Source organism: Myxocyprinus asiaticus, chromosome 17 (genome assembly GCF_019703515.2).
Source record: "Myxocyprinus asiaticus isolate MX2 ecotype Aquarium Trade chromosome 17, UBuf_Myxa_2, whole genome shotgun sequence".
NCBI lineage: Eukaryota > Metazoa > Chordata > Actinopteri > Cypriniformes > Catostomidae > Myxocyprinus > Myxocyprinus asiaticus.
Window position 1 is genome coordinate 32,689,951 of NC_059360.1, and position 27,914 is coordinate 32,717,864.

The 27,914-nt window shown below is 38.4% G+C and overlaps 1 protein-coding gene across 4 annotated transcripts in view; it reads right to left on the reverse strand.

Moving 5' to 3' along the window:
* Positions 1-27,914, reverse strand: part of LOC127455550 (ras guanyl-releasing protein 3-like) — a 74,659-nt gene that overhangs the window by 22,042 nt on the left and 24,703 nt on the right. For 3 of the 4 annotated variants that reach the window (XM_051723541.1, XM_051723542.1, XM_051723543.1), the window contains 3 exons: positions 11,498-11,710; positions 9,584-9,691; positions 9,341-9,398 (listed from right to left, as the gene is read on the reverse strand). In XM_051723541.1, the coding sequence (XP_051579501.1) occupies positions 9,341-9,398; positions 9,584-9,691; positions 11,498-11,567 (236 nt within the window). In that variant the 5' untranslated portion in view covers positions 11,568-11,710. Of the gene's footprint in view, positions 1-9,340; positions 9,399-9,583; positions 9,692-11,497; positions 11,711-27,914 lie in introns of those variants that run through there. The other variant, XM_051723544.1, reaches the window with a different exon arrangement.

Consider the following 27,914-nt stretch of genomic DNA (forward strand, 5'->3'; position numbering starts at 1 on the left):
GACCACCTTCATTTTGTGATGTTTTTTGTTATGGTGACTCCGAGTCCCTGGAGAAAGGAATGGATGAAGTGTATTTATATCAGATGCATGCAGTTTGTCTTCTATCATTAATTATGTAGATTTTTTTGACTGCCGGCCTCACTCAGGCCGGGGCTCTCATAGGCGTACATGGACTGTTTGCACGTGGTTAATGCACACGTGTTTCTTTTTTCTGTTTGTTTGGTTCAGGGGGAAGTTTGGGGTTTGATTGTTGCACTAATGTTGGACTGTGGTCTTTATAATTTTGTTTTTGACACACAATCTATTTTTTCTAATATGTCAAAATTTCAAATGTTAATATGAGTGGATTGTCTCTCTCCACATGGAATGTGAATGGGGTTGGGGCACCCCATAAAAAGAAGGAAAGTTATTTCTCTTCTTAAGCTTAAGAAATATCATATAGTGTTTCTTCAAGAAACGCATCTTTCCCCACAGGATATGGGGTGGACATGTTTTCTTTATTGCTGGCTCAAGTAAGAGCAGGGGAGTCATTATACTGATAAGTAAGCATCTACAATTCAAATGTCTCAAACAGATTAAAGATAAATTAGGAAGAGTCATTATTGTTTTAGCAGAAATTCAGGGGCAAAGTCTTATTTTGGCTAATATTTACACACCTAACGCTGATGATTAGGGCTTTTTTATAGATCTTGAAGGGATGTTGCAAGCCGCTGGCATCCCTCATGATATAATATTGGGAGGAGACTTTAATCTTTTGATGGACTCAGTCTTTGATCATAGTGAAACAAAAGTGTGTAAGCCCCCTAGAGCAACACTGACACTTCACAGGATGTGTAACAATCTTGGTCTTGAGATTTTGAACCCATCTGGTAGGGTCTGGACTATTTATTTTTTTCATCAGTCCATACGGTTTATTGTAGAATAGATTTCTTTTTCTAAGTCCCTCATTTCATCTGTTGTTGATTGCTCAGTTGGAAACATTTTAGTCTCAGATCATGCCCTGGTGAGTTTAGAGGTGTTGCCACATATGGAGAAAAGGAAATCATATAGTTGGCGCTTTAATGTACCCTTTTTGCAAAATCCTGAATTCCAACAATTTATAAAGGCTAAAATCAATGTTTATATGGAGACCAACTGGTCCTCAGTATCCTCTGTGGGTGTGGCTTGGGAGGCACTTAAGGTGGTTCTTAGGGGCCGGATCATACAGTATGCCTCATTCATCAAAAAATCCAAAGCACGAGAACTCGTGGAGTTGGAAGGGAATATTAAAAGTGCCAAGGCAGAGCTGAAGCGCCGAATGTCACCTGATGGCCTCAGAGAATTGACCTGATTGAAATACAGATTATAATACTATTTTGTCACGGAAGGTGGAGTTTTGGCTATTCAGGGCAAGACAGTCATACTATGAGCTGGGGGACATAGCAGGGAAGATTTTGGCTAGATATAAAAAGGAGAGAGAGTTTTTCTTCGATTCCCTCAGTGAAACCTGCTGGTGGTGAAACATTTACCTTGGCCATTGATATTAATAATGCTTTTAAAGAATTCTATCTTGATCTCTATAGTGCCATGTCTTCATCTACTGATGAAGATATCAGAAAATTTGTGGAACTATTAGAACTCCTTAAACTGATGACTGATCAAAACAATTCTCTTGATTCTGAGATAACCTTGGAGGAGCTTGGCGATGTAATTAAGGCCTTGCCTACAGGCAAGCTCTGGGGCCAGATGGCTTTGCCGTTTAATTTTTTAGATCTTATGCTACACAACTGGCTCCACTTTTGTTAGAAGTTTATACGGAATCATTAAAGAATGGAAAGCTTCCGCCAACCATGACACAAGCCCAGATCAGTCTGATTCTTAAAAAGGAAAAGATCCAAACAAGTGTAAGAGTTCCCATCCAATTTCCCTGATCCAGCTAGATGTTAAAATATTGTCAAAAAGTGAGTATTGACGCTGACTACCACCCCTGGAGTCACAAGTTCGAATCCAGGGTGTGCTGAGTGACTCCAGCCAGGTCTCCTAAGCAACCAAATTGGCCCGGTTGCTAGGGAGGGTAGAGTCACATGGGGTAACCTCCTCGTGGTCGCAATAAGTGGTTCTCGCTCTCAATGGGGCACGTGGTAAGTTGTGCGTGGATTACAGAGAGTAGCATGAGCCTCCATGTGTGGAGTCTCCGCGGTGTCATGCACAACGAGCCATGTGATGAGATGCGCAGATCGACTGTCTCAGAAGCGGAGGCAACTGAGACTTGTCCTCTGCCACCCGGATTGAGATGAGTAACCGCACCACCACGAGCACCTACCTACTAAGTAGTGGGAATTGGGCATTCCAAATTGGGGAGGAAAGGGGATTAAAAAAAATAATGTTTTTGGCTAACTGATTAAGTAAAGTTATGACATCTATTATACATATAGATCAGGTGGGGTTTATTCGGGGCCGCAGCTTTTCTGATAACATTAGCTATTTCATCAATATCATGTGGTCAGTGGCGAATGATCAGACTCCGGTAGCTGCCATCTCACTTGACGCCGAAAGTGCGTTTGATATGGTAGAATGGGATTATCTTTTTAAGATTTTGGAAATATACGGGTTCGGGAATTCTTTTATTGGATGGATTAATTTACTTTATAGACACCCGGTAGCGGAGGTACAAACAAATGGATTAATTTCTAATTATTTTACTCTGGATAGGGGCATCCGGCAGGGTTGCCCTCTTTCCCCATTATTTTTCTGTCTTGCCATGGAGCCATTAGCAGGCGTGATAAGAAAGGAGGATGATTTTCCAGGGGTGGTTGCGGAAGGTATGGCGCAAAAGCTTTTGCTTGATGCAGATGATATTTTATTATTCATCATCGACCCCACTAGATCTATGCCTTGCCTTCACAGAATTATTAATTCCTTTTCTAAGTTCTCAGGATACAGAGTCAATTGGTCTAAATCCGAAGCTTTGGCTCTGACAGCGTACTGCCCAGTAACGGCTTTTCAGCTGGGCGCCTTCCAGTGGTCCAAACAGGGCATTAAGTATTTGGGCATTTTATTCCCAGCAAATTTGTGTGATTTAGTTAGAGTTAATTTTGACCCCTTAATAAAAAGTTTTTCGAGTGATGTGGGCAGGTGGGTTTCATTACATCTATCTATGATTGGAAAGGTTAATGTTATTAAAATGAATTGTATTTCAAAATTCAACTACCTGCTAAAATCTCTCCTTGTAGATGTCCCCCTCTCTTATTTCAAGCAATTTGATAGCATAGCAAAATCCTTCATTTGGAATGGTAAACATTGACAAAGGTGGGCTAGGCCTACCCAAGATTTTGTTTTATTAAACCCCAAATTATGTATTAATAAGTCCCCTTTCTGCTGGTCACAGTGGATTGTGAGGGAGGTTAATACGCTCTGTGACCTATATGAGAGTGGAGTGTTGAGATCCTTTGAAAATATGGTTTGACATTCCACCTGCTCTGTACTATTTTTGGGAGTAGAATACACCCCCCTAAAATGGCAGATACTCTGGGAGTGGTGATTACTGCTTTTGGAAAAGGTCATGAGGCATAAGTGTATTACTCCCTGCTAATTCAGGGAATTTACATATCTAGCCAGAAGTTTTCCTGCTTTGTCTTGCCCTGAATCACCAAAACTCCACATTCCGTGACAAAATAGTATTATAGCTGTATTTCAATTGAGTCAATTCTCTGAGGCCATCAGATGACATTCGGTGTTTCAGCTCTGCCTCGGCACTTTTAATATTCTCTTCCAACTCCACGAGTTCTCGTGCTTTGGATTTTTTGATGAATGAGGCATACTGTATGATCTGACCCCTAAGAACCGCCTTAAGTGCCTCCCAAGCCACGCCCACAGAGGATACTAAGGACCAATTGGTCTCCATATAGACATTGATTTCAGCCTTTAACATTTGTTGGAATTCAGGATTTTGCAAAAGGAATACATTAAAGCGGCAACTATATGATTTCTTTTTCTCTGTATGTGGCAACAACTTAAACTCACCAGGGCGCGATCTGAGACCAAGATGTTTCCAATTGAGCAGTCAACAACAGATGAAATGAGAGATTTAGATTTTAAAAGAAAATCTATTCTAGAATAAATCTTATGAACTGATGAAAAAAATTTATAATCCCTAGCAGATGGGTTCAAAAGTCTCCAAATATCTGTAAGACCAAGATTGTTACACATCCTGTGAAGCGTCAATGTTGCTCTAGGGGGCTTACACACTTTTGTTTCACTATGATCAAGGACTGAGTCCATCAAAAGATTAAAGTCTCCTCCCAATATTATATCATGAGGGGTGCCAGTGGTTTGCAACACCCCTTCAAGATCTATAAAAAAGCCCTGATCATCAGCATTAGGTGCGTAGATATTAGCCAAAATCAAACTTTGCCCCTGAATTTCAGCAAAAACAATAATGACTCTTCCTAATTTATCTTTAATCTGTTTGAGACATTTGAATTATAGATGTTTATTTATCAGTATAATGACTCCCCTGCTCTTACTTGAGCCAGCACTAAAGAAAACATGTCCACCCCATATCTTCCCAAATTTTTCAGCTTCCTGCAGAGAAAGGTGCGTTTCTTGAAGAAACACTATATCACATTTTTTACGCTTAAGAAAAGAAATAACTTTCCTTCTTTTTATGGGGTGCCCCAACCCATTCACATTCCATGTGGAGAGAGATAACCTACTCATAATAACATTTGACATATTGATATAATAAAAAAAATAAATTGTGTGTCAAAAAGAAGATTATACAGACCACATTCCCCATTAGTGCGACAATCAAACCCGGAACTGCCCCCCGAACAAAACAAACATGCACATTAAACCCGCACGTGACAGCGCCAACCGGCATCAATCCCTCTAAACTCAAAAGGTCCATGTACGCCTACGAGAGTCCCCGAGACAACTCAAGTCCGGTGCTTCTGCACAAATTTTGTGAGGCAAATTACATAACAGAAAATACTTTGTAAAACAAACACCAGCCAACAGGCAGAGTAAACACAGAGAACATGAGGATTCATTCACAGAACTGTCTTGAAGGTGTGTTCCTCCACAAAACAAATCTGATTCCAGCTGATATAAAGCCGTTCAGTTTCCTCAGACAGACAAACAATTGTTCAGTGAGTCGGCTGTTATGAGTGCAGCAGATGACGTAATCATTCTACTGTCCCTTAAAAATACTCCACAAAAACAAACTCCAGCCAACAGGAGGCATAAGCACAAAGAGTGAACAGATCCATCCACAACTGTCCCGAAGAAGTGTTATTCCACAAAACAAACTCCAGCCGCTAGGCGGAACCAGCATGAAAAGAAACAAAACAGGCATCCCAGTTCCTCGGATGATCAAGTGTATATTGAGCGAGTCAAATTCACTCGGAGGCAGCGTAAAAAAAAAAAACACCATGACTTACTCAGTCCTTTATGTGAGCATGTAGATATTTTGCGGTCATCCATAGTGTCCATTCTCAATCTGGCCGGGAACTTCAGTGTAAAAAACTAATCTTATGTCAATGCAAATGTTTCTTGAAGGAAGTGTCATTCTACAAAACAAACTCCAGCTGCTAGGCAAAGCCAATGCAAAAAGAAACAAAAAATGGCACCCAGCTTCCTCAGACAATCGAGTGTATGTTCAGCGAGTCAAACCACTAATATATGAAACATCAAATGGCTTACTCACTCCAATGTATTTATGAAGGAGAGTGCCTGTTTTGGACATGTAAATACTTTGCAACCGTCCTTCGTTTATATTCTCAGTTTGGCCAGAAACATCAATGCAAAAGCGATCTTCCGTTGATGTAAAAGCTTCTTACATTCCTTGAACCGATCGTGTTTCTCTCATCAAATTCGCAAAGTCCAGGAACAAGAAAATATTGTAATTCTTCCAAGAAAGCTTTCCTTTGCTCCTCGCCTAGCGCAACACAAGATCTTTATTGGATGATCTCAGAAATTTGGCCAGAATTGATCGGGGCTTGTCTCCCTCAGCAGATCTCCGAGCAGGGACTCTGTGAGCTCGCTCGATTTCCAGTTTATGGCCTGTAATGTCGAGCAGACTCGGGAAAAGCTTGTCCAGGAATTTCACCATATCTCTGCCCTCTTCATGCTCAGGAATTCCAACAATTCTTATATTATTCCTTCGGCTCATATTTTCAAGATATTCCAGTTTTTCCAAAATGTTTTCCAAGTCTGTTTTGGACGCGGGCGGATTAGCGGATAATTCCCTTTCCGATGACTCCAAATAATCGATTTGTTTCTCAACATCTGCGACTCTTGTGACCAACTCAGAGAATTTTGTTTCCATCGCCGTAATCAATCGACGTATTACAGCGAGATCCTCCAAGTCGGCAACAACCTTCGTCAGCATCACCAAAATGTTGGACAGTTGAGACTGAATATCTTCTCCTGACGTGCCGTCCAAATCGAGTCCCCAGCTCGCAGTCCCGTCAGAGGCCTCAGCTTGAACACGTAAGTGCCTTTTAATGTCTCCAGAGTCTGAGGGTTTTGACTTCTTTGCCATGTTTACCTCAAACTATGTATCAAATATGTAATTGGATGTATCCAATCTCACCAGATTATAACATGAAAATAATTAAAAACTAGCAAAGTGCGCAGAGCTCATGATTCACACGTCTGCTTTCTGCATGGAGTCCCAAACAACCCAGGGATTTGTAGTTTTAAATGTGTATGTGCATTCTTATTGATTTTTGAAAGTATACTTTTTTAATGTTTTTTTTTTTTTATGTTCTAATTAATTATGAGCACTGGAGTGCGTGTTTGTGTTTGGGAATGTTCGGAGGGAGGGGCTTAATGTATATAATTTGATTCCGTATTTTCTGTTATGTTTATTTATTTTGTGAATGGAATCAATAAAAATTGTTATAAAAAAAAAACAACTGAAATATCACATTGACATAAGTATTCAGACACTTAACTCTTAGTTGAAGCATCTTTGGCAGCGATTTTAGCCTCAAGTCTTTTTGGGTATGATACGACAAGTTTTGGGGATTTTCTGCTATTCTTCTCTACAGATCCTATCAAGCTCTGCCAGGTTGGATGTGGACAGACATGTTCAGGTCTCTCCAGAGATGTTTGATTGGGTTCAAGTCCGGGCTCTGGCTGGGCCACTCAAGGATATTCACAGAGTTGTCCTCAAGCTACATTTGTGTTGTCTTGGCTGTGTGCTTAGGGTCATTGTCCTGTTGGAAGGTGAACCTTCAGCCCAGTCTGCGGTCCTGAGTGCTCTGGACCAGGTTTTCATTAAGGATATCTCTGTATTTTTCTGCATTCAGCTTTCCTTTAACCCTGACCAGTCCCCTAGTCCCTGCCACTGAAAAACACCCCTACAGCATGATGCTACCACCACCAGTTCCTTTGACCTCATGACTTGGTTTTTGCTCTGATATGCATTTTAAGCTGTGAGACCTTATATAGGCAGGTGTGTGCCTTTCCAAATCATGTCAAATCAATAGAATTAGCACCAGGTGGACTCCAATCAAAGTGTAGAAAAATCTCAAAGATGATCCAGAGAAATGGGATGCACCTGAGCTAAATTTCAAGTGTCATAGCAAAGGGTCTGAATACATATGTCAATGTGATATTTCAGTTTTTTCTTTTTAATAAATTTGCAAAGTTATCAAAAATCTTTTTTTTTTTTGGTTTGTTTTTTGCTTTGTCATTATGGAGTATGGAGTGTAGATTGATGTGAAAAATAAAATAATTTAAAGCATTTTAGCATAAGGCTGCAACATAACAAAATGTGAAAAAAATGAAGGGGTCTGAATACTTTCTGAATGCACTGTATGCGTGAGACCACTGAGAACATGGGTCAAAAGGTCACCAGGCATATAACTTTGATACAGCATCTCAAAATTTACACTGATAAGTTCCTCTGACATTTGCTCTGTTCCAAAACCTTGTGAACTGCCCATCGAGGCAGTATTTTAAGGCATCATAGGCACACTTCCGATACAAAGGCTGTTCAAAGAAGTATTAACTCTTGACATATATATATACATTGTGATGAGCTCCATGAATATAAAGCCAAAATAAATCCAAGATGACAGACAAGGCAAGAGAAACGTCGATATAAAAAGTATATTTCTCTCAATAATGAAATGTATAGATAAAAATATATATTTTATTTTACCCAATATTTGTGTAATTTAAGGTTATTACAGTATAGCACTGTTAGCTTAGCAACATGCTAATTACAAATTGAGCCTGATCTCATCACAATTACATGACTGTGGCGCCATTTTTCAAAATGATCTTATGTGACTCCTTACACATATCGCTGCAGTCCTGAGGTGAAATGTCCACTGATTGGCGCTAAAAGTGAATAATATTTTTTACCAAACAAATGAGGTTTTCAAGGTTAATTGTCTATCGAGTTTTAAATCAACAAAACCTACCTCCCTTCCCTAACCTTTACACCTAAACCTAACCGATATTGTCATAAAAAGCTAATGTTGCAAGAAAAACACACATGCTGAAGCAACCACATAATTTTATAATGCTTAAATGACACTTTCGAAACAACTCGCATGTTATTCAGGATTCGTGCAACATCAGTTGAGCTACAGCGTAATTTGATCACGAACGAACAAGACTGTAAATGTAGTTGTTTATGCAATTCCATTTGTGTGGCATGCGGAGTTGCTGCCTATACAGAGAATTTCAAATAAATCACTGATGAGGTGCCATGATGATTAGGATGCTTCCTTAAAAGACAGCTGTCTATTTTGGCAGCAAGGCAGCTCACTTGGTTTTGGACAGAACTAATGTGTATGTTATTTGGAAAGTGAGCAAACTATTTTTTTAAATCTTTTTTTATCTTTTTTTATCTTTATGTCAAATCTCAAACAAATCCTGATTTGGCAGAAAAAATAGTTTTGGTGTAGTGATAAATCTGAAAACTGGCAGACATAGAATGAATCAATAGAAGTGAATAGAAAAGAAGGGAAAGGTGGCCTGAGGAGATGTACTCTGTGAACAATGGATGGAAGAAACAGTAAATCATTCTCCGCCCATCCGGTAAAATACAAAATGTCTACTGTGGACAAGCGCCCATCTGAAGGAGTGATGTCTGTCCTTGTGACATCATCTCTCCTCACTCTGAGTGCAGGCGACAGTCATGCAGCCCCCAAAGAAAAAGAGGAAGAACAGAAGGAGAATAATAAAAATGTAAACGGCAAATAATAGCCTCCTCACGACGTGTTCTGCCACGGGTTGTTGCCAAGCAATGCAAATAAACACCTTAATTTATTCAGAGGAGGAAACTCGTAGGGAATAAATGGGTTGTTTATCTTGTTAAACAGAAGCTGTTTTTATTTACCTCATTAAATAACAGATCTTCAGTCGTGTCCGCTGACAGTCATCTCCTCGACAGTCACGATATGTGATAGAGAGTCAAGAAGCATAAAATTTGCTTGAGTATAAATGTACTGTATACACACACACACACACACACACACACATACAGACAGAACAGTGGCTTTGGTCTGGATCTGTTCAGAGATATCTACTGAAACACACCACACTTACCCACACACACAGGCAAACACACATTTACACACAGGATATATCATCAGAAGTTTCCCAGCGAGCTCAGTGGACGACACATACCAGCGATGCATCAGCAGAAGGGTTCGAGGAAGCTGATTTTCATGCAAGTCTCCTTCATCATCTACAGACAAAGAATGACAGAAAGATATTAAAAGACAGAAAGGTCCATATTATAATTGATCCATATTATTGATTGTTCATTAATATGAACAGTCTGTTAATATCAGTAAACCATCAATAATATGGATGAATGCTTGTACTGCTCAAAGCTGTAAATAATCATATAAGCATGATCAGGGATGGCAGTTATCAGTCATTAATAAGTCTCGTTGTTAAACTAATGCAACAGTGCTTAATGACATTAATGATCACCAGTGAGAATCGGTAGCATCAGTCAATAATCACGTTCAATCACAGCAATCCATTAAGGCACAAACAGCAGTATGTCTTTCTTTATTCAAAGGAGATGTTATGCAGAATATTAGGAAATTACATGCTCAGTCATCATTTACTTTCATTGTATGGAAAAAAGTGAATGGTGACTAAAGGCCCAGATGTACTGCATATGAAACTGAAGAACGAACGGGTATGACGTAATTTAGATCAAAATCTGACCAAAAAGAAGGTGTTTTTGCATTCATTTCGGTGGTTCGCAACAGCTCACTTGGGCGAACTTTTAGGAAAATTTCTAACCAGCTGCTAAACACCTTCTTGATGCCATTGGTCCACGTCATCGGTAGGTGTGACCTGAAGCTCAACCTACTACTTTGTTTACGTTTTTCTGTCAGTATTCACCATGAACATCAATACGATCGTTCGCGTAGAGACATTTTCCAAGAACAATGTCATGCTATTTTCTTTTTATTTTATTAATTAGTCTACAAAAAGGAATAAAATGTACTCAAATACTCTCAAGTGCCCATTCACTCATGAGACATCTGCAGCGAAAGCCATTCACACATCTGCCCAAAGAAAGATATGTCTCCATAACCATTTGTCAGCAGCCATTTCACCCTGTTGCTCAAGACCAGTTGCCCACTGAAGCTAAGCAGGGTTGAGCCTGGTCAGTACCTGGTTGGGAGACATCATGGGGAAAACTAAGGTTGTTGCTGGAAGAAGTATTAGGGAGGCCAGCAGGGGGTGCTCACCCTGCGGTCTGTGTGGGTCCTAACGCCCCAGTATAGTGACAGGGACACTATACTGTAAAAAGACACCGTCCTTCGGATAAGATGTTAAACAGAGGTCCTGACTCTTTGTGGTCATTAAAAATCCCAGGGCAATTCTCGAAAAGAATAGGGGTGTAACCCCCGTGTCCTGGCCAAATTCCCCCTGTTGGCCCTCATCAGTCATGGCTTCCTAATAATCCCCATCCATTAACTGGCTCTATAACTCTACTCTCTCCTCTCCACCAATAGCTGGTGTGTGGTGAGCATATTGGCAAACTATGGCTGCTGTCGATCATCCAGATGGATGCTGCACACTGGTGGTGGTTGAGGAGAGTCCCATGTTCACTGTGTAAAGCGCTTTGAGTGTAGTGTCAGAAAAGTGCTATATAAATGTAACGTTCATTCATTCTTTTGTCTGTATTCTCTTTTATAAACTTATCATGGCAGTAGTATCAGTGTCATCATATATTACAATAGAAGAGTGTAATCGACGCATATTATGGCCGTGTGTAGCGTGTTAGCTCATTAGCGTCATGAATTCTGAATCTAAACAAGACATATTTGACACTTTTTCTATTGCATATATATAAACTATATATGAACTATTCCTTAAATTAAAGTAGTCAATTACAATGAATAATAATTAGCAATAACTGAATATTTGGTTTCTTGCTCAACAATCATTATTTTATTATACAGTATACAATAGTAATGTTATGTTTACACACAGCAGGTGTTATGCTCCTGTGGTGGTCACTCACCAAATGCATGAATGCAGGCATCAAGCAGTTGCTCCAGGGAAGCAGCTTTCCCCAGTGTAAACGACCCCATGACCTCCTGTCACACCTGACCTCACTGGGACATCCAGCTCTCTGCCATCAGGCAGGCCAGTCTCTCTCTCTTCCCCTGTCTTCCACCTCTCCTTTAATCTTGCTCAAATACCTCAGCACGTGAATGGCTGACTCCGTGTCTCACTGCACAAACAAACAAACATACAAAAAATCATCAAAAAAAAACATAATCAGGTTTATCGGCTGAGGAAGTTATACTTACAAGGAACTGTGTACTTGTGTAATGGTGCACTGGGTGAGAGTGCAATTGTAATAAGCAGAATAAATAGGATAGATGGAATCTAGTTATAATAACTTAAGTCGTATACTAATAAGGGCATTATAATCACAGATACATATAAATAACAAATATTATTTTATAAGCCATTCAATTCCTCACATTAAGGATCTGGAGCTTTATAATTCTTATTGCATGGTGTGACTGAACAGAGCTTTTGTCTTTTTATCTTTCTTTCCCCAATTCATTACCCAGAATTCCTCTATCATTCCCTCTAAAGGACCACAGCAAACAGGCCTTTAGGAAGGATGAACTGTTTGTCTGTTTGATTCTTCTCAGAACTCCCTATGGCAGCTATCAATATTTCATTTCTCTCACTGGAGCTCTGTTTTCTTGATGCCACATCGCAGATCACGATTCCACGCAGATGGGATTACATCATTCTGGCCCACTGAACTGGACATGCTCTACCTGATTAAAGCTTACATAACTCATTAACAGTTATGAATGGTGTGTGTGCACATTTAATAGATAACTAGCCTTCTGCCCTGCCTGTAAAACCCCCTAGTTTTTGTTACTGCTGTGTTTAATTTTTGTCGTGTTGTGTTGTGCTGTTGTACATCACTTTTCCAGATGATGTGTGTTTTTTCCTGTATGTTCACTTGATCCATGTAATCAAAGAGGGCAGAGTAAGTCTGTATTCCTGCTCACAAATAGCTAATAGATTAATTTTAGATTCAGGTTTATTTTTATTTCAGTGTAGCACAGTGTAGTGAATAGCACATAGCATAACCATATAGTAATGCATAATTAGAATGGCAAAATGAACATCAACTTTTAAAATGAAAAAGAAAATATATCCTATGTTGTTGACCTCAAAGGCTGCGCATCCAATCAAACTCTAGCTCTGTCACTTGGTAGAAGCTAGCAAAAATTATGCAGATGCCATCATGGACAGGATTCTTGACATCCCCTCTTTGTCAAAAACCACGAACAAAACTATACAAGGTAAAAAAATAAAAAAATAAAAAATACAACCTGGTACGTTAACTTGCAGCGAGGATAAAGATGGTATGTGCCAACCACAATTTTTTTTGTGTAGTGAATTATGGACTGCCACTCATCGTGAGCAAGAAACTTTCAAAATTCAAGAGACAAAATTGTTAATTTTCCTATTCAGCCTAATGTCTTGTTAAAAAGTTTGCATATTGTTGAGTCTATGCAGTCCATGGTGATATTAATATATTTCAATGTTTGAATTTAAGAACATTTTTGTTAATTTGGTACTCTATTAGGTTGCTACTCTGTTGGGTTGTAAAATCGGGGTCCTGACCAGTTAAGAACCACTGATTTTCAAGATGATCAAAAAATACCAACAAACAAATTAAACTTCATACTTCAAATATTGGACATCAACTTAAGCAATAACACCAGAAACATGCCTGTGCAGTTACGTTTGGTTTTCACAGAGGTTAAAGGTGCTGCAAGTTATTTTTTCACGGAAAGGTATGCAAAAATTTTTCCTAGTCCCTGAAAGATATTACTGAAATAAGTGTTGTGAGAAATCACACCAGTCCCTGTTAACAGCAACAACAACAAAAAATGTGTCCACGGGCCACGGTCTCTGATGCTTTCGACCTGTCAATCATTTTGCGTGTTATCATAGTATTGTAATTTCAGCGAATTATTGAGGCTTACTGCCATTTTTATGCCATGTTGTTCATAACGGTTGTCAGTTGAGGTTGCTATTTTGCTGCTGTTTTTTTTCTGGATGATGTCGGCCTCAATAAAGCTCATTTGGTATATTTGGAGTGCAGGGTTTTAGAAAGAGGGGGCATGGCTAATTCAGCGGCTCAGTCTCTTGGAAGTAGAACAGCTAAAATCACTTACAGCACCTTTAACTAGCTGCTTGTGACAGGGTGAAGGGTCAGATTATTCTCAAGGGGCATCCGGTCTACATTTTGATCTTTTATGGTAAACAGTCCCTGTGTCACACGTCAAGTGTGACATACAAGGGCAAGTGAGGTACCTGCGGTACAGTCAATAACTTTGTTTGGAATGCATTGCCGTTTTCATGGAGATGCCCTCTCATGATGTCATAAATGACTCCTGAAACAGAGGGGATAAAAAAAATGATATGATTACATATAATGGAATCTACACGAGAGATCTTGATTAGTGGTCGACTTATATGGGGTTTTCACTGGCCAGTGCCAAACCGATATCTACAGAACTCTGTGGAGCAATTTTCTAATTTTTTTTTTTTAAGTCAAATCAAATGAGACACATAGAATTGTTGAAATTAAATGTACAACTATTTTACACAACATTCACTCAAGATACATTTAACAGTGATGTGTGTAATTTTTCCAGTGTTATCGACAAAGCTGTCGATATATTTTGGAATCAGTTCTGTTTAAAAATAGGTAAAGATATTGGCAAATGCTGATAATATCAAAATGCACAGATACCAGCAAATTAAGCTGTTTATCGGTCTATCATTATCATATTAGTTTATCATTAATCTTAATGTGTAAAACTGCAAAAGCGCAGCAGCCACTCACAAAAACCAATGAATTTTGATGCTTTAAAAATGCAAAGATGGTTCAACATATTCACATGAAAAGCATTTTAAAATACACATGCACCCAAAAGAGCTCCCTGACCAGAGAGATGAAGGTACCAGTGCTGTGGTTATAAATACTTCTGTCTAATTTTCACCCTATTCATCTGTGAGTTTAAGTGCAGACGGTAGGAACCTGTCCTGACTCGCACAAACAGATACAGCAGTTCCACAACCATCATATGAAGCCAAAATATGAGATATTTATCACATATTTATCACTTTATAACTTAAGACAAAACTCAACTATTCTCAGTGAAAAAAGTGAATTATCTACAAAGCAAACTAATGACAAATAAGAGAATATTGATAAGCTGTTAGGGATTTAATATTATAAAAAAGTTAGTTCCGGTCCTCTGATTTGGTTGGACAAATTGTGTTTGTATAACAGCAACAGGGCTTTCTTGTGTCATATTGTTTAATTAAACAGACTCACAGTTGGATTTAGTTCCTAGACAATGTTTCAGTTCCTAAATTTCAGTTCATTTTGATGAATGCACATGACAGCTCAAGACATCACACTCTCAAAATTTAGATCGGCTCCATCTCTCTGTTTATGTGTGTTTGCACAATTTTCACTTTTTTATCCCTTAAACTGTCAAACATGAACAGAGTAAATATTTCAAATGATTAGACTCTGAGACCCTGAAATGCCCTTAAATAGACTTTGACCTCTTTAGGTTTGTGGTTATTTTAGGGAACTGCACAAATTTTCTAGTAAGTTCTTTTCAGGTCTGCCAATGTTGTGGTCACAACAGCTAGAGATTTATTAGTACAACATAGAATGTGATAAAAGGATGTCCATAAACAAAGATCACCACCAAAATACCACTTAATATTTTCATAAAACCCACTGAGCTGAAAAAGCCCAGAGCAAAAGAGAGCAGACAGATTACTCATTGAGAAAAAGCGAGGACTCCGAACTTGAATGTGATGAATATGTCAATCTGAACAGCATGCAGAGTGAACTCATATTGAAGATGCTTTCTATGTGTCACATAAGAATCTTAGAGCCAAGATAAACCAAAGACACAAATTTCCCTTATTCATTTACCATAGATTCTTCACACTGACATCAGAAACAGGCAGTGGTGTAATTCTGAAGTATAACTCCCTTAAATTGCTGTGGTTTATGAGGAATGGAAAACTCTGTGTAGCACCACAGACTGTGATCAGCTTATTTCACTGTCCCCCACGCCTGTTTGTAAACACCAACACACATCAGACGGCCATATGACAAAACATCACAGCCAATCAGAGTGACAGAATGGCTCAGAAGAAGAACAGGGGACAGAGTAAGACAAATACTGATGGGAGAGAAGAGTGAGAATGAGTTAATGAGAGAGAGTGAGAGTGAGGATGAGATTACTTCACACAGTCAGTCAGCATGTGCGTCCTGTGTATTGGACCGACAACTGAGCTGGGAGACAAAAAAAGAGAGGTGGTACTTTCCATGAATTGGGTAAACATAGGGCCTGAATCTCTTTAAAAAAAAAAAAATTGATTTTTTTTTTAAATTTTTTTTTTTTTAACACAGGGTCTTTGAACTATGGAAGCCGGATTCTATCTCATATATTAAAAAAAAAGCAAAAAAACAAACAAACAAAAAATGTCACTTTATTTCCAGCAATTGCAAGAAATAAAAAAGTCAGAATTATGACCTTATATCTCGTAATTACAAGAAATAAATTAGCAATTGCAAGTTTATTTCGTAGTTATGAGATATAAAGTCGCAACTCCAAGATACTTAATAAAGATGCAATTGTGAGATATAAAGTCAGAATTACCTTCAAATAACCTTCAGTGTAATTTGGTCAAAAGTCAGATGTAGCCAGATGTTCTACAACTATATGGAACTAGGGGAAGACCTTCAAGAGGAGGTTATTCCTAGAAGAGCTGGGGAAAGCCATGGTGACCCCCTAAAACATTTACCTCCAGCTTTATCCTCTGCAGATTGTGAGAGACATACAAAGGCCAGAGCCAGGCTCTACAACTGGTACAGAGAGAGAAAAGGAAGAGGTGCACACTGTGTGCACAGAGAGATGTGAAGACAAGCATTGTGTTCCAAATGCAGTGCACACATTTGCAAGGCAAATGTAAAAATGTACAAAACCACTAGGTGGTTGATGGTCATTGGTAGATGTTTGTTGATTGCTAATATTTTTAGTCTTTCTGTTATATCTTCTTGTATTGTTATTATTGTTCCATGAAATGTTCTATGCTGTACCTGAGTTAATCTGTAAGCAGGCTTAGGCCAATGTATGTCATCATTTTTGACCAGTAACACTACAGGTATGTGCCATTTTTGAGAAAATAAAAGTGTCAAATAAAACTTAAATATTAATTGTGTGATAAATAGCACATTTTGAGAATGTTTTTATATAGTCAAAATAATTAATAAATGATGCTATATAAAAAAAAATGTATAAGGTGAGGTCAATAAAGCCTACTATCAATAAGTACAAAAACTGTTCTAATTACTAGAAATTGAGTTAACAAAAAAATCTAGTGAAAATATATTCATAATGAGAGATTTATATACATTTTAAATGAAAGAATTTCTAGTTAAACATTAAAACAAAGTAGTGTGATAAACAGGACAGAAAATTGTATGTATGGTATTTCATGTAGTAAAAAATATACATAAAAAACACTTTTTAATCCAAAAATTTAGTCGCATTAGCTCAGGTAATTTAGGCCTCTTTTTGGTACTTATTTGTCAATAAATTCCAAAAAGAGGTACAAAGTCTGTTCCAGTTACTAGTAATCAAGTTGAAAAAAAAAAAAAAAACAAACAAAAAAAAGATCTAATGCAATATTTAGTGATAATATATGGATAATGTGAGATACATAAACCATTTAAATGGGTCTGTCATTTTGACCCAAGAACACAGGAGTGGTAGCCAATGAGGAACAAAGCACAAGGGTTAACCTTCAAAAAATATTGATCTTTAACCTCAGGAGGTCAAACTAAATATTATATGAACTGTTTTATTTTCTATGCATTATCTATACGCTTTGCAATTTTTGCAACCCTGTAATTGGGGCATGTCTACATATGTCTAATACTAACTACTTTCCATGCTAGGTTATTTGATTTCCAATTAAATTCCATTTGTGTTTACAGAATACAGATTTTTTTAAATAATTGTTAATCAGACGATTCACAATTCAGACTGTTTTGACCCATTCATTGACTCAAGAGGATAGTTTGCTCACATATCGGACATCTCTTTTGGTTGCAAGCAAGTTTTACTCTACACAAGAGCAATATCTAGGCGATGAGATATTTTTAGTGCAGAGGAAAAAGAGAAAAACATTTATAATCACCATGGAAATTTCAACTTCTAAGTTTGTACAAATTTCCATGATTTTTTCAGGCCTAGAAATTTCCTGATATGGCCAGGTTTTCCATTACTGGGACTTGTGCATCTGTTGCTTTAAAAAAAAAAAAAAAGAAAGTAATAGTACACCGTATAGTACTGTATTCATGGAATGAGTCAGAGAAAAAACAAAAAAGATACAGTGCATGGCAGTACGTGAAACAAACAAAGGGACTTTGAGGAAGAAAAATAATGAATGTGATGTTTAAATAGAGACAAGAGGAAAAGGAGGACAGACTGTCTCAGTAAAGAACAGATGTGGCAGATGTATCTGTCTCTGGCAGCAAAAGACAAACATCTGCCCTCTACATCTGTGAGTATGTGTGTGAGATAACATCATCAGGTTCTCAGTGAACTGGTCTGCAGCTGATCAGACCCAAACTCCATCCACTGACCCTCAGAGAGGTCACAGAATGTCTCTATATGATATTTATGCAGACAGTATTGTCTCATATATACAGTGTGTGATCTGAATTCTGTTCAAATCCCATGCACTCTGATTGTGGGTAAAATTCCTAATATAAAGATAACAAATATTAAAATCTCTCCCTCAGTCCATAAGAAAAGAAACGGACAAAAGCAGAGCTTTTTCACAAGCCACAGTCATGTGACCATCCCATTCTTGAATGGGTGAATGAGAAACGATGACATGCCGATGACCTTTTAACAGTTTTTAAATCTTTCAAAAAAGTTTTGAACTAGCTCAAACTGTGATAACTATGTAAAACTCCCTTACAAAACATCTAGTAACCCCACCAATTGGTTAATCAAACTGATTAATTGGCTGATAGTATTTTTAAAATTGATATATAGAATGTCAAAAAAATGTCTTATTCTTTTCTTATTAAAGCGGGCACAGAAAAAGAGTCCAAAATGAACAATATCCAATTTGTTGTTTATTGTTCAACCAAAATCCCAATAATAAACAGAAAAAATGAAGATTTGGTGCATAACTTGGGACTTTTAAGTATAAACAAGTCTGAAACACATCAGGGACTCTTATTTTGAAAATACTAAATTATGAAAAAAACTATCCGCAATTATCGGCATAGATTTTTGCAGATAAACCGATAGTTCCAAAAAGTTCCACTATTGGGACGGATTAATCTGTAAAACAGATATACAGATATATATATATATATATATATATATATATATATATATATATATATATATATATACCTCTGCCTCCAACACAAAACTGCAGATTTCACACAAAAATCTGATTCACCTTTCTACTATGACAGAAATATGATTAGACAATAAATGAATCTTTTTTTTTTTCAATTAACATTTTTTATTGATTCATAGATATATAACAAAGAAAACCAATATATTTATATTGAATCAACATTTAACATTTAACCCCCACTTTTACCCCTCCCAGTCCCCAATCACCAACCCCACCCTGACCCCCAACGAACACCCCTGTGGTCACATATAAGAATACACACACAAAACAAACCCAAAAAAAAGAAAACAAAAAAGAAAATATAATAATCATACATAATTAAAACTAAACTTCTCTCTTCACAGCTTCTCCCCGAGAGTCCTCCCAAAACACTAAATAATTGCCCCATTTCCTATCAAACAAATCCCAAAACCCCAGCCTTCTACTTGACACCTCCTCGAAAGCTACACACCACTCCGGAAATTAGGGCGCTCCATCCGACTTCCATCCCCTTGAAATAACCTGCCTACCAATCATAACACTGGTCAGAACCCAATTTTTTATGTGTTTATCCTCCATATTGATAACCGCCCAATCGCCCAAAATACAGAGTCTGGGGCAAAGTGAAATTTGAGTGCCCAGTACGTCACATATAAAACTCTGAACCTTCAACCAAAATTCTTGGATCTTAACACACCACCAAAAAACATGGGTTGTGTCCCCATCTTCTGATTGGCATCGCCAGCAGGTGGGTGTGTCTTTAAGACCAAGCCTATACAATCTAGAGGGGGTCCAACAGAATCGATGTAAAATCGCACCCTTGCATCTCTAGATGCAGACATGACGTTTTTTAGAATCCTAGCCCACACTCCCTCCTCCAATACCAAGTTTAAATCTTTCTCCCATAATCTCTTGATAGAAGTTAAAGCTCCATCCCCCAGACTCTGAGGCATCAGTGTATTACTCCCTGGTAATTCAGAGTATCTGCCGCTTTAAGGGGGTGTGTGCTACTTCCAAAAACAGTACAGAGCAGGTGGCACAGCTGTACCTATACCTATAGAACTGAGATCTGGGAATCCCAAAATGTTTAACAAAATTTTCAAAGGATCTCAACACTCCACAACAATCCACTCTTACCAGCAGAAAGGGGACTTATTAATACATAATTTGGGGTTCAGCCATATGCTTGAGGCAACATTTAAATAAATGTCCGAATTAAACACTCTGGACACTTCTGTCCATACCGAGTGCAAATGCGTGATAACGGGGTGTAACTTAACTTCTCAGATTAGTTTAACAGAAAGGCTTTGCAATGGGGAAATAGGGGCAAGAACTTCCTGTTCAATTCAAAACCAGGGAGGGACTCTCTCAGATGGAAGAGACCAATGAGCCAAATGTCTGAGACCGAATATATAATAATAAAACAAAATCTTGGGTAGGCCTAGCCCACCTTTGTCAGTCAGCGTATGTAACTTAATAAAATGTAATCTAGTACGCTTACCATTCCAAATGAAGGACTTCGCTATGCTATCAAATTGCTTGAAATAAGAGAGGGGGACATCTACAGGGAGAGATTGTAGCAGGTAGTTAAATTTTGGAATACAAATCAGTTTAATAACATTATCCTTCCCAATCATAGATAAATGTAATGAAGCCCACCTGCTCATATCGCTCGAAAACCTTTTTATGAAGGGGTCAAAATTAACTCTAACTAAATTACACAAATTTGCTGGGAATAAAATGCCCAAATACTTAATGCCCTGTTTGGGCCACTGGAAGGTGCCCGGATGAAAAGCCGTTACTGCGCAGTACGCTATCAGAGACAAAACTTCGGATTTAAACCAATTGACTCTGTATCCTGAGAAATTAGAGAAGGAACTAATAATACTGTGGAGGCAAGGCATAGATCTAATGGGGTCAGAGACAAATAATAAAATACAATCAGCATAAAGCAAAAGCTTATGCACCATACCTCCTGCCACAACTCCTTCCCTTTTTATCACGGCTGCTAATGGTTCCATGGCAAGACAGAACAATAATGGGGAAAGAGCTGCAACCCTGCTGGGTACCCCTATGCAGAGTAAAATTATCTGAAATTAATCCATTTGTTTGTACCGCCACTACTGGATGTCTATAACGTAACCATTTTACCGTTTTAATCCATTCAATAGAATTACTCCCAAACCCGTATATTTCCAAAATCTTACAAATATTTTATATCTTTAAATATATTTTATAAATGTAGAAATGTATATGATATTCTACCATATCAAACGCCTTTTCGGCATCAAGTGAGATGGCAGCGACCGGAGTCTGATCATTTGCCACTGACCACAGGATATTGATGAAATGCCTAATGTTAACAGAAGAGCTATGGCCCCGAATAAACCCCACCTGATCTATATGTCTATGAGATGTCATAACTTTACTTAATTGGTTAGCCAGAATGTTTGACAATATTTTTACGTCTAGCTGGATCAGGGAAATTGGACGGTAACTTTTACACTCGCTTGGATCTTTGTCCTTTTTAAGAATCAGACTGATCCGGGCTCATGTCATGGTTGGCAGAAGCTTTTCTTTCTTTAATAATTCCATATAAACTTCTAACAAAAGTGGAGCCAGTTCTGTAGCATAAAATATAAAAAATTCAGCGGCAAAGCCATCTGGCCCCGGAGCCTTGCCTGTAGGCAAGGCCTTAATTACCTCGCCAAGCTCCTCCAAGTTTATCTCAGAATCAATTTTTTTGCTCAGTCGTCAGTTTAGGGAGTTCTAATGGTTCCACAAAGTTTCTAATATCTTTATCAGTAGATGAAGACGTAGAGCTATAGAGATCAAGATAGAATTCTTTAAAAGCAATATTATTATTAATGGCCGAGGTAAAAATTTCACCACCAGCAAATTTCACTGAGAGAATGGTAGAAAAAGACTCTATGCTTTATATATCTAGCCAAAAGCTTCCCAGCTTTGTCCCCCAACTCAAAGTATAACTGTCTGCCCTGAATAGTCAAAACTCCACCTTCCGCACCAAAATAGTATTATATCTGTATTTCAATCGGGTCAATTCTCTGAGGCCATCAGATGACATTCGGCGCTTCAGCTCTGCTCGGCACTTTTAATATTCCCTTCCAACTCCACGAGTTCTCGTGCTTTGGATTTTTTGATAAATGAAGCATAATGTATGATCTGACCCCTAAGAACCGCCTTAAGTGTCACCCAAGCCACACCCCCAGAGGATCCTGAGGACCAGTTGGCCTCCATATAATAATTGATTTCAGCCTTTAACATTTGCTGGAATTCAGGATTTTCCAAAAGGGACACATTAAAGCACCAACTATATGATTTATTTTTCTCCGTATGTGGCAACACCTCTAAACTCACCAAGGCGTGATCTGAGATTAAGATGTTTCCAACTGAGCAATCAACAACAGATGAAATGAGGGACTTAGTTATAATATGTATGTATATATATATATATATATGATATATATATATATATATATATATATATATATATATATATATATATATATATATATATATATATATATATATATATTCTAAAATAAATCTTATGGACTGATGAGAAAAATGTATAGTCCCTACCGGATGGGTTCAAAAGTCTCCAAATATCTGTAAGGCCAAGATTTTTACACATCCTGTGAAGCGTCAATGTTGCTCTAGGGGGCTTACACACTTTTGTTTCACTATGATCAAGGACTAAGTCTATCAATAGATTAAAGTCTCCTCCCAGTATTATATCATGAGGGGTGCCAGCGGCTTGCAACATCCCTTCAAGATCTATAAAAAAGCCCTAATCATCAGCGTTAGGTACGTACATTTTAGCCAAAATAAAAATTTGCCCCTGAATTTCTGCTAAAACAATAATGACTCTTCCTAATTTATCTTTAATCTGTTTGAGACATTTGAATTGTAGATGCTTACTTATCAGTGTAATGACTCCCCTACTCTTACTTGAGCCAGCACTAAAGAAAACATGTCCACCTTATATCTTTCCAAATATTTCAGCTTCCTGTGGAGAAAGATGCGTTTCTTGAAGAAACACTATATGGTATTTCTTACACTCAAGAAGATAATAACTTTCCTTCTTTTTATGGGGTGCCCATAACTTTACATGGAGAGAGACAATCCGCTCATAATAACATTTGACATTTTGACATATTAGAAAAAAATAGATTGTGTGTCAAAAATAAAATTATAAAGACCACATTCCACATTAGTGCAACAATCAAACCCCAAACTTCCCCCTGAACCAAACAAACAGAAAAAAGAAAAATGTGCGCATTAACCCCGCGCACGACAGCGCCAACCGGCGTCCATCCCTCTAAACTCAAACAGTCCATGTACGCCTACGAGAGCCCCCCCAACAACTTTGTCGTCGGATTGCTCAAATCTGGTGTTTCTATAAACATTTTGTAAAACAGAATTACACAACAGAATATAATCTATAAAACAAACTCCAATAGGCGGGATAAACACAAAGAACGTGTAGATTCATCCACATAACTGTCCTGAAGGTGTGTTCCTCCACAAAAAAACTCCAGCCTCTAGCGTAACCAGCACACACACACACACACACACAAAAAATAATAAAAAAATATACAGTTGTGCTCAAAAGTTTGCATACCCTTGGAGAATTGGTAATATATGTACCATTTTTAAAGAAAACATGAGTGAGCAGGCAAAACACATTTCTTTTATTTCTTATAGGATTCATATTCAACTGTAGGTTATAACAGAATGGCACAATCATAAAACAAAACATGGCAACAAAGAAAAAAATGAAATGACCCCATTCAAAAGTCTGCATACCCTTAGTTCTTAATACTGTGTATTGCCCCCTTTAGCATCAATGACAGTGTGCAGTCTTCTGTAATAGTTGTCTATGAGGCCCCAAATTCTTGCAGGTGGTATAGCTGCCCATTCGTCTTGGCAAAATGCCTCCAGGTCATGCAAAGTCTTTGGTCGTCTTACATGAACCACACGATTGAGATCTCCCCAGAGTGGCTCGATGATATTAAGGTCAGGAGACTATGATGGCCACTCCAGAACCTTCACCTTTTTCTGCTGTAACCACTGGAGTGTCAACTTGGCCTTGTGCTTAGGGTCATTGTCGTGCTGGAAAGTCCAAGCGTGTCCCATGCGCATCTTTCGTGCAGAAGAATGCAAATTGTCTGCCAGTATTTTCTGATAACATGCTGCATTCATCTTGCCATCAATTTTCACAAGATTCCCCGTGCCTTTAGAGCTCACACACCCCCAAAACATCAGTGAGCCACCACCATGCTTCAGAGTGGGGATGGTATTCTTTTCACTATAGGACTTGTTGACCCCTCTCCAAACATAGGGCTTATGGTTGTGACCATAAAGCTCTATTTTGGTCTCATCACTCCACACTACAGTGTGCCTGAAGCTGTGAGGCATGTCAAGGTGTTGTCAGGCATATTGTAACCGGGCTTTTTTGTGGCACTGGCGCAGTAAAGGCTTCTTTCTGGCAAATCGACCATGCAGCTCATTTTTGAACAAGTATTGTCGTATTGTGCTCCTTGAAACAACCACACCACCTTTGTCCAGAGCAGCCTGTATTTCTCCTGAGGTTACCTGTGGGTTTTTCTTTGTATCCCGAACAATTCTTCTGGCAGTTGTGGCTGAAATCTTTCTTGGTCTACCTGACCTTGGCTTGGTATCAAGAGATCCCCGAATTTTCCACTTCTTAATAAGTGACTGAACAGTACTGACTGGCATTTTCAAGGCTTTGGATATCTTTTTATATCCTTTTCCATCTTTATAAAGTTCCATTACCTTGTTACGCAGGTCTTTTGACAATTCTTTTCTGCTCCCCATGGCTCAGTATCTAGCCTGCTCAGTGCATCCACGTGAGAGCTAACAAACTCATTGACTGTTTATACACAGACACTAATTGCAATTTAAAAAGCCACAGGTGTGGGAATTTAATTGCCATTTAAACCTGTGTGTGTCACCTTGTGTGTCTGTAACAAGGCCAAACATTCAAGGATATGTTTGATCAGGGCCATTTGGGTGATTTCTGTTACCATTATTATTTAAAAAGGAGCCAAACAACTATGTGATAATAAATGGTTTCATATGATCACTATCCTTAAATAAAAGTCAGTTTCTTTGCATGATCAGTCATATTTTCAAAATCAATGCCAAAATTTCACAATTTCTGCCAGGGTATGCAAACATTTGAGCACAACTGTATATATAAAAGGCAGTTAAGTTTCCTCTGACTGTCAAATGAATGTTCAGTGAGCCAGCCCATTCAACTGCTACATGAGTGCAACAAATTACCCAATCACTCCAATGTCCTGCAAGAAATACTCCACAAAACAAACTCCAACCAATAGGAGGCATAAGCACAAAGGACGTGTAGATTCATCCACAAAACTGTCCCGAAGGAGTGCTGCTACACAAAACAAACTCCAGCCGCTAGGCGGATCCAGCACAAAAAGAAACAAAAAAGGCGCTCAGTTTGCTCGAACGGTCAAGTGCAGTGCATCAGGCTTACTTGGCTGCAACATACCACAAAATGACTTACTCAGTCCATTGACTTTATGAAGGACATGGCTTGCTGGGGACATGTAAATACTTTACAGCCATCCTTAGTATCTATTCTCAATTTGGCCATGAACATCAATGCAAAAGCGACCTTCCGTTGATGTTAGTGTTTCTTGCATTCCTTGAATCAATCACGTTTCTCTCTTGTCGAATTTGCAAAGTCTGGGAACAAGAAAATGCTGTGGTTCTTCCAAGAAAGCCTTCCTTTACTCCTCGCCTCGTGTAACACAAGATCTTTTTCGGATGATCTCAGAAATTTGGCCAGAATTGATCAGGGCCTGTCTCCCTCAGCAGATCGCCGAGCCGGGACCCTGTGAGCTCGCTTGATTTACAGCTTATGGCCTGTTATGTCAGCAGATTCGGAAAGAGCCCATCCAGGAATTCCACCATATTCTGACCCTCTGCTCCCTCAGGAAGTCCAACAATTTGGACATTATTACGCCAGTTAAATCCTCCAACTTCTCCCAGATGTGTCCCAAATCCGCCTTGGTCACTAGCGGATTGGCAGCTAATTCCCTCTCTGATGACTCCAGATAATCGATCCATTTCTCGACATCCTCCACTCTTGTAACCATCTCAGTGAATTTCATTTCCATGGCCGTGATCATTCAACGTATTGCAGCAAGATCCTCCAAGTCAGCAACGACCTTCATCAGCATTGCCGATACGTTCAGCAACTCTCACCGAATTTCTTTCACCTCTTTGGCCAAATCGACTCCCTAGCTCAAGGTCTCCGGAGGGCTTGAGCACATAAGTGAATTTTAATGTCTCCAGAGACCGAGGATTTTGAATTCTTTGACATATTGTCTTCCTAGAACAGTTATGGATCAGGGTGTATCGAATCTCACCGGTTATATCATTAAAAGTATCAAAACTAGCAAAGTACGCAGAGCTTGCCATTCACACGCCCAAACCTTGCATGGCGTCACGTGACCAACAATAAATTAATCTTAAGATTAATATTCACAGAATTTAAGTACCTTCTTATGTTCAACTGTCCTCAAAAACGTACACACATAAATGCATGCACTCATACACGTGTGCACATGCAGACAAAAAAACTCTCATGCACATGAACACACACAAACCATCATCTTGGTCAGATTAACCATTCACACAAAGCCAGAGACCTGCAATCAGTAACTGAGTTATCTCTCTGCTTACTCATTATCAGACAGTCATCTAAAGCTTCAGCCCACCGAGACAATAGGTGATTACCTCTGGCAGTCTTCTGTAAAGACTGATTTACTACAGATGAGTCCAGCAAATCCAAAACACAACACCACCAGCTGTTCACAATCAAATGAGTCCCAACCTGACAGTCTGGTGGTTTACTTGTATACATTTGAGATTTACATCTTGCAGCCAATCATGAACCATGAATCATTCAGTTAGTAGATTAAAGACTCTATGAAATGGCTTGTTAAGCAAAGTTAGATTTTTTTTTTTTTTTACTGTGTTGACAATTAGAAAAAGAAAGTTTGGACGAGACATATTGAAAGGCATTCGAAGTCTCTAGCTGTAGAACAAAAAAACAAAACAAAAAAAATAGCCAATAGGCTTTAGTTACATAACAGCCATAAACCATGATTTGCTACTTGCTAGTTGGTTGCAGGTGGGGTATGGGATTATATTTGTGCCAATTGTTTTGAATGTAATTTTTCAAGAAACTAATAAAAATATAAAATAAGAATGAATAAAAACATTGAAACATCTGAAACCGAAAAAAAATAAAATCAAAGGCAAAATTTAAACTCAGTCTTCAAATAAACAGCATCCTTTGTTAACAATATTCTCTGCTTGCGTTTGTTGATCAGGATTTATGAATGCGCTGCTACAGTTTTCAGTCACGATTCCAAAGATTTTAGTTACGCTCCCTGAATTTTCGTTTGCAGTTCTGGCACAAAACTCTCATGTAGGTGGGACTAACTGAGATGAGTTCTCATTGGCTAGTGAGATTTTGATTGACAGCGCTTTGACCTGGAAGAAGTGTTCAGTCAGTGGAAAGAGCTCTGGTTCAGTTTAGCGTGTAAAAGTGCAAGAATCTGCAAGCATCTTCATAATTAATTAATGTTTAGTGATATATATTTAGGCGTTTGCTTTTGTATTATATCTGTATTTTTGCTCCTAATACTTTGTTGCGATAAGCTTTCAGGAGCAGCACTGACGAATGCCGTGAAAACACACTTAATTACCCCATTGTCAGCACATGCACTCAAACCATCACAATTCCCACTTTTTTATTATTACTAATATTATTCATTCTGAAGAATTTAAACAAATTATGAAAATAGCAACCAAGCATGGAGCTTGTTTTCACACGATGTAGACCTTCA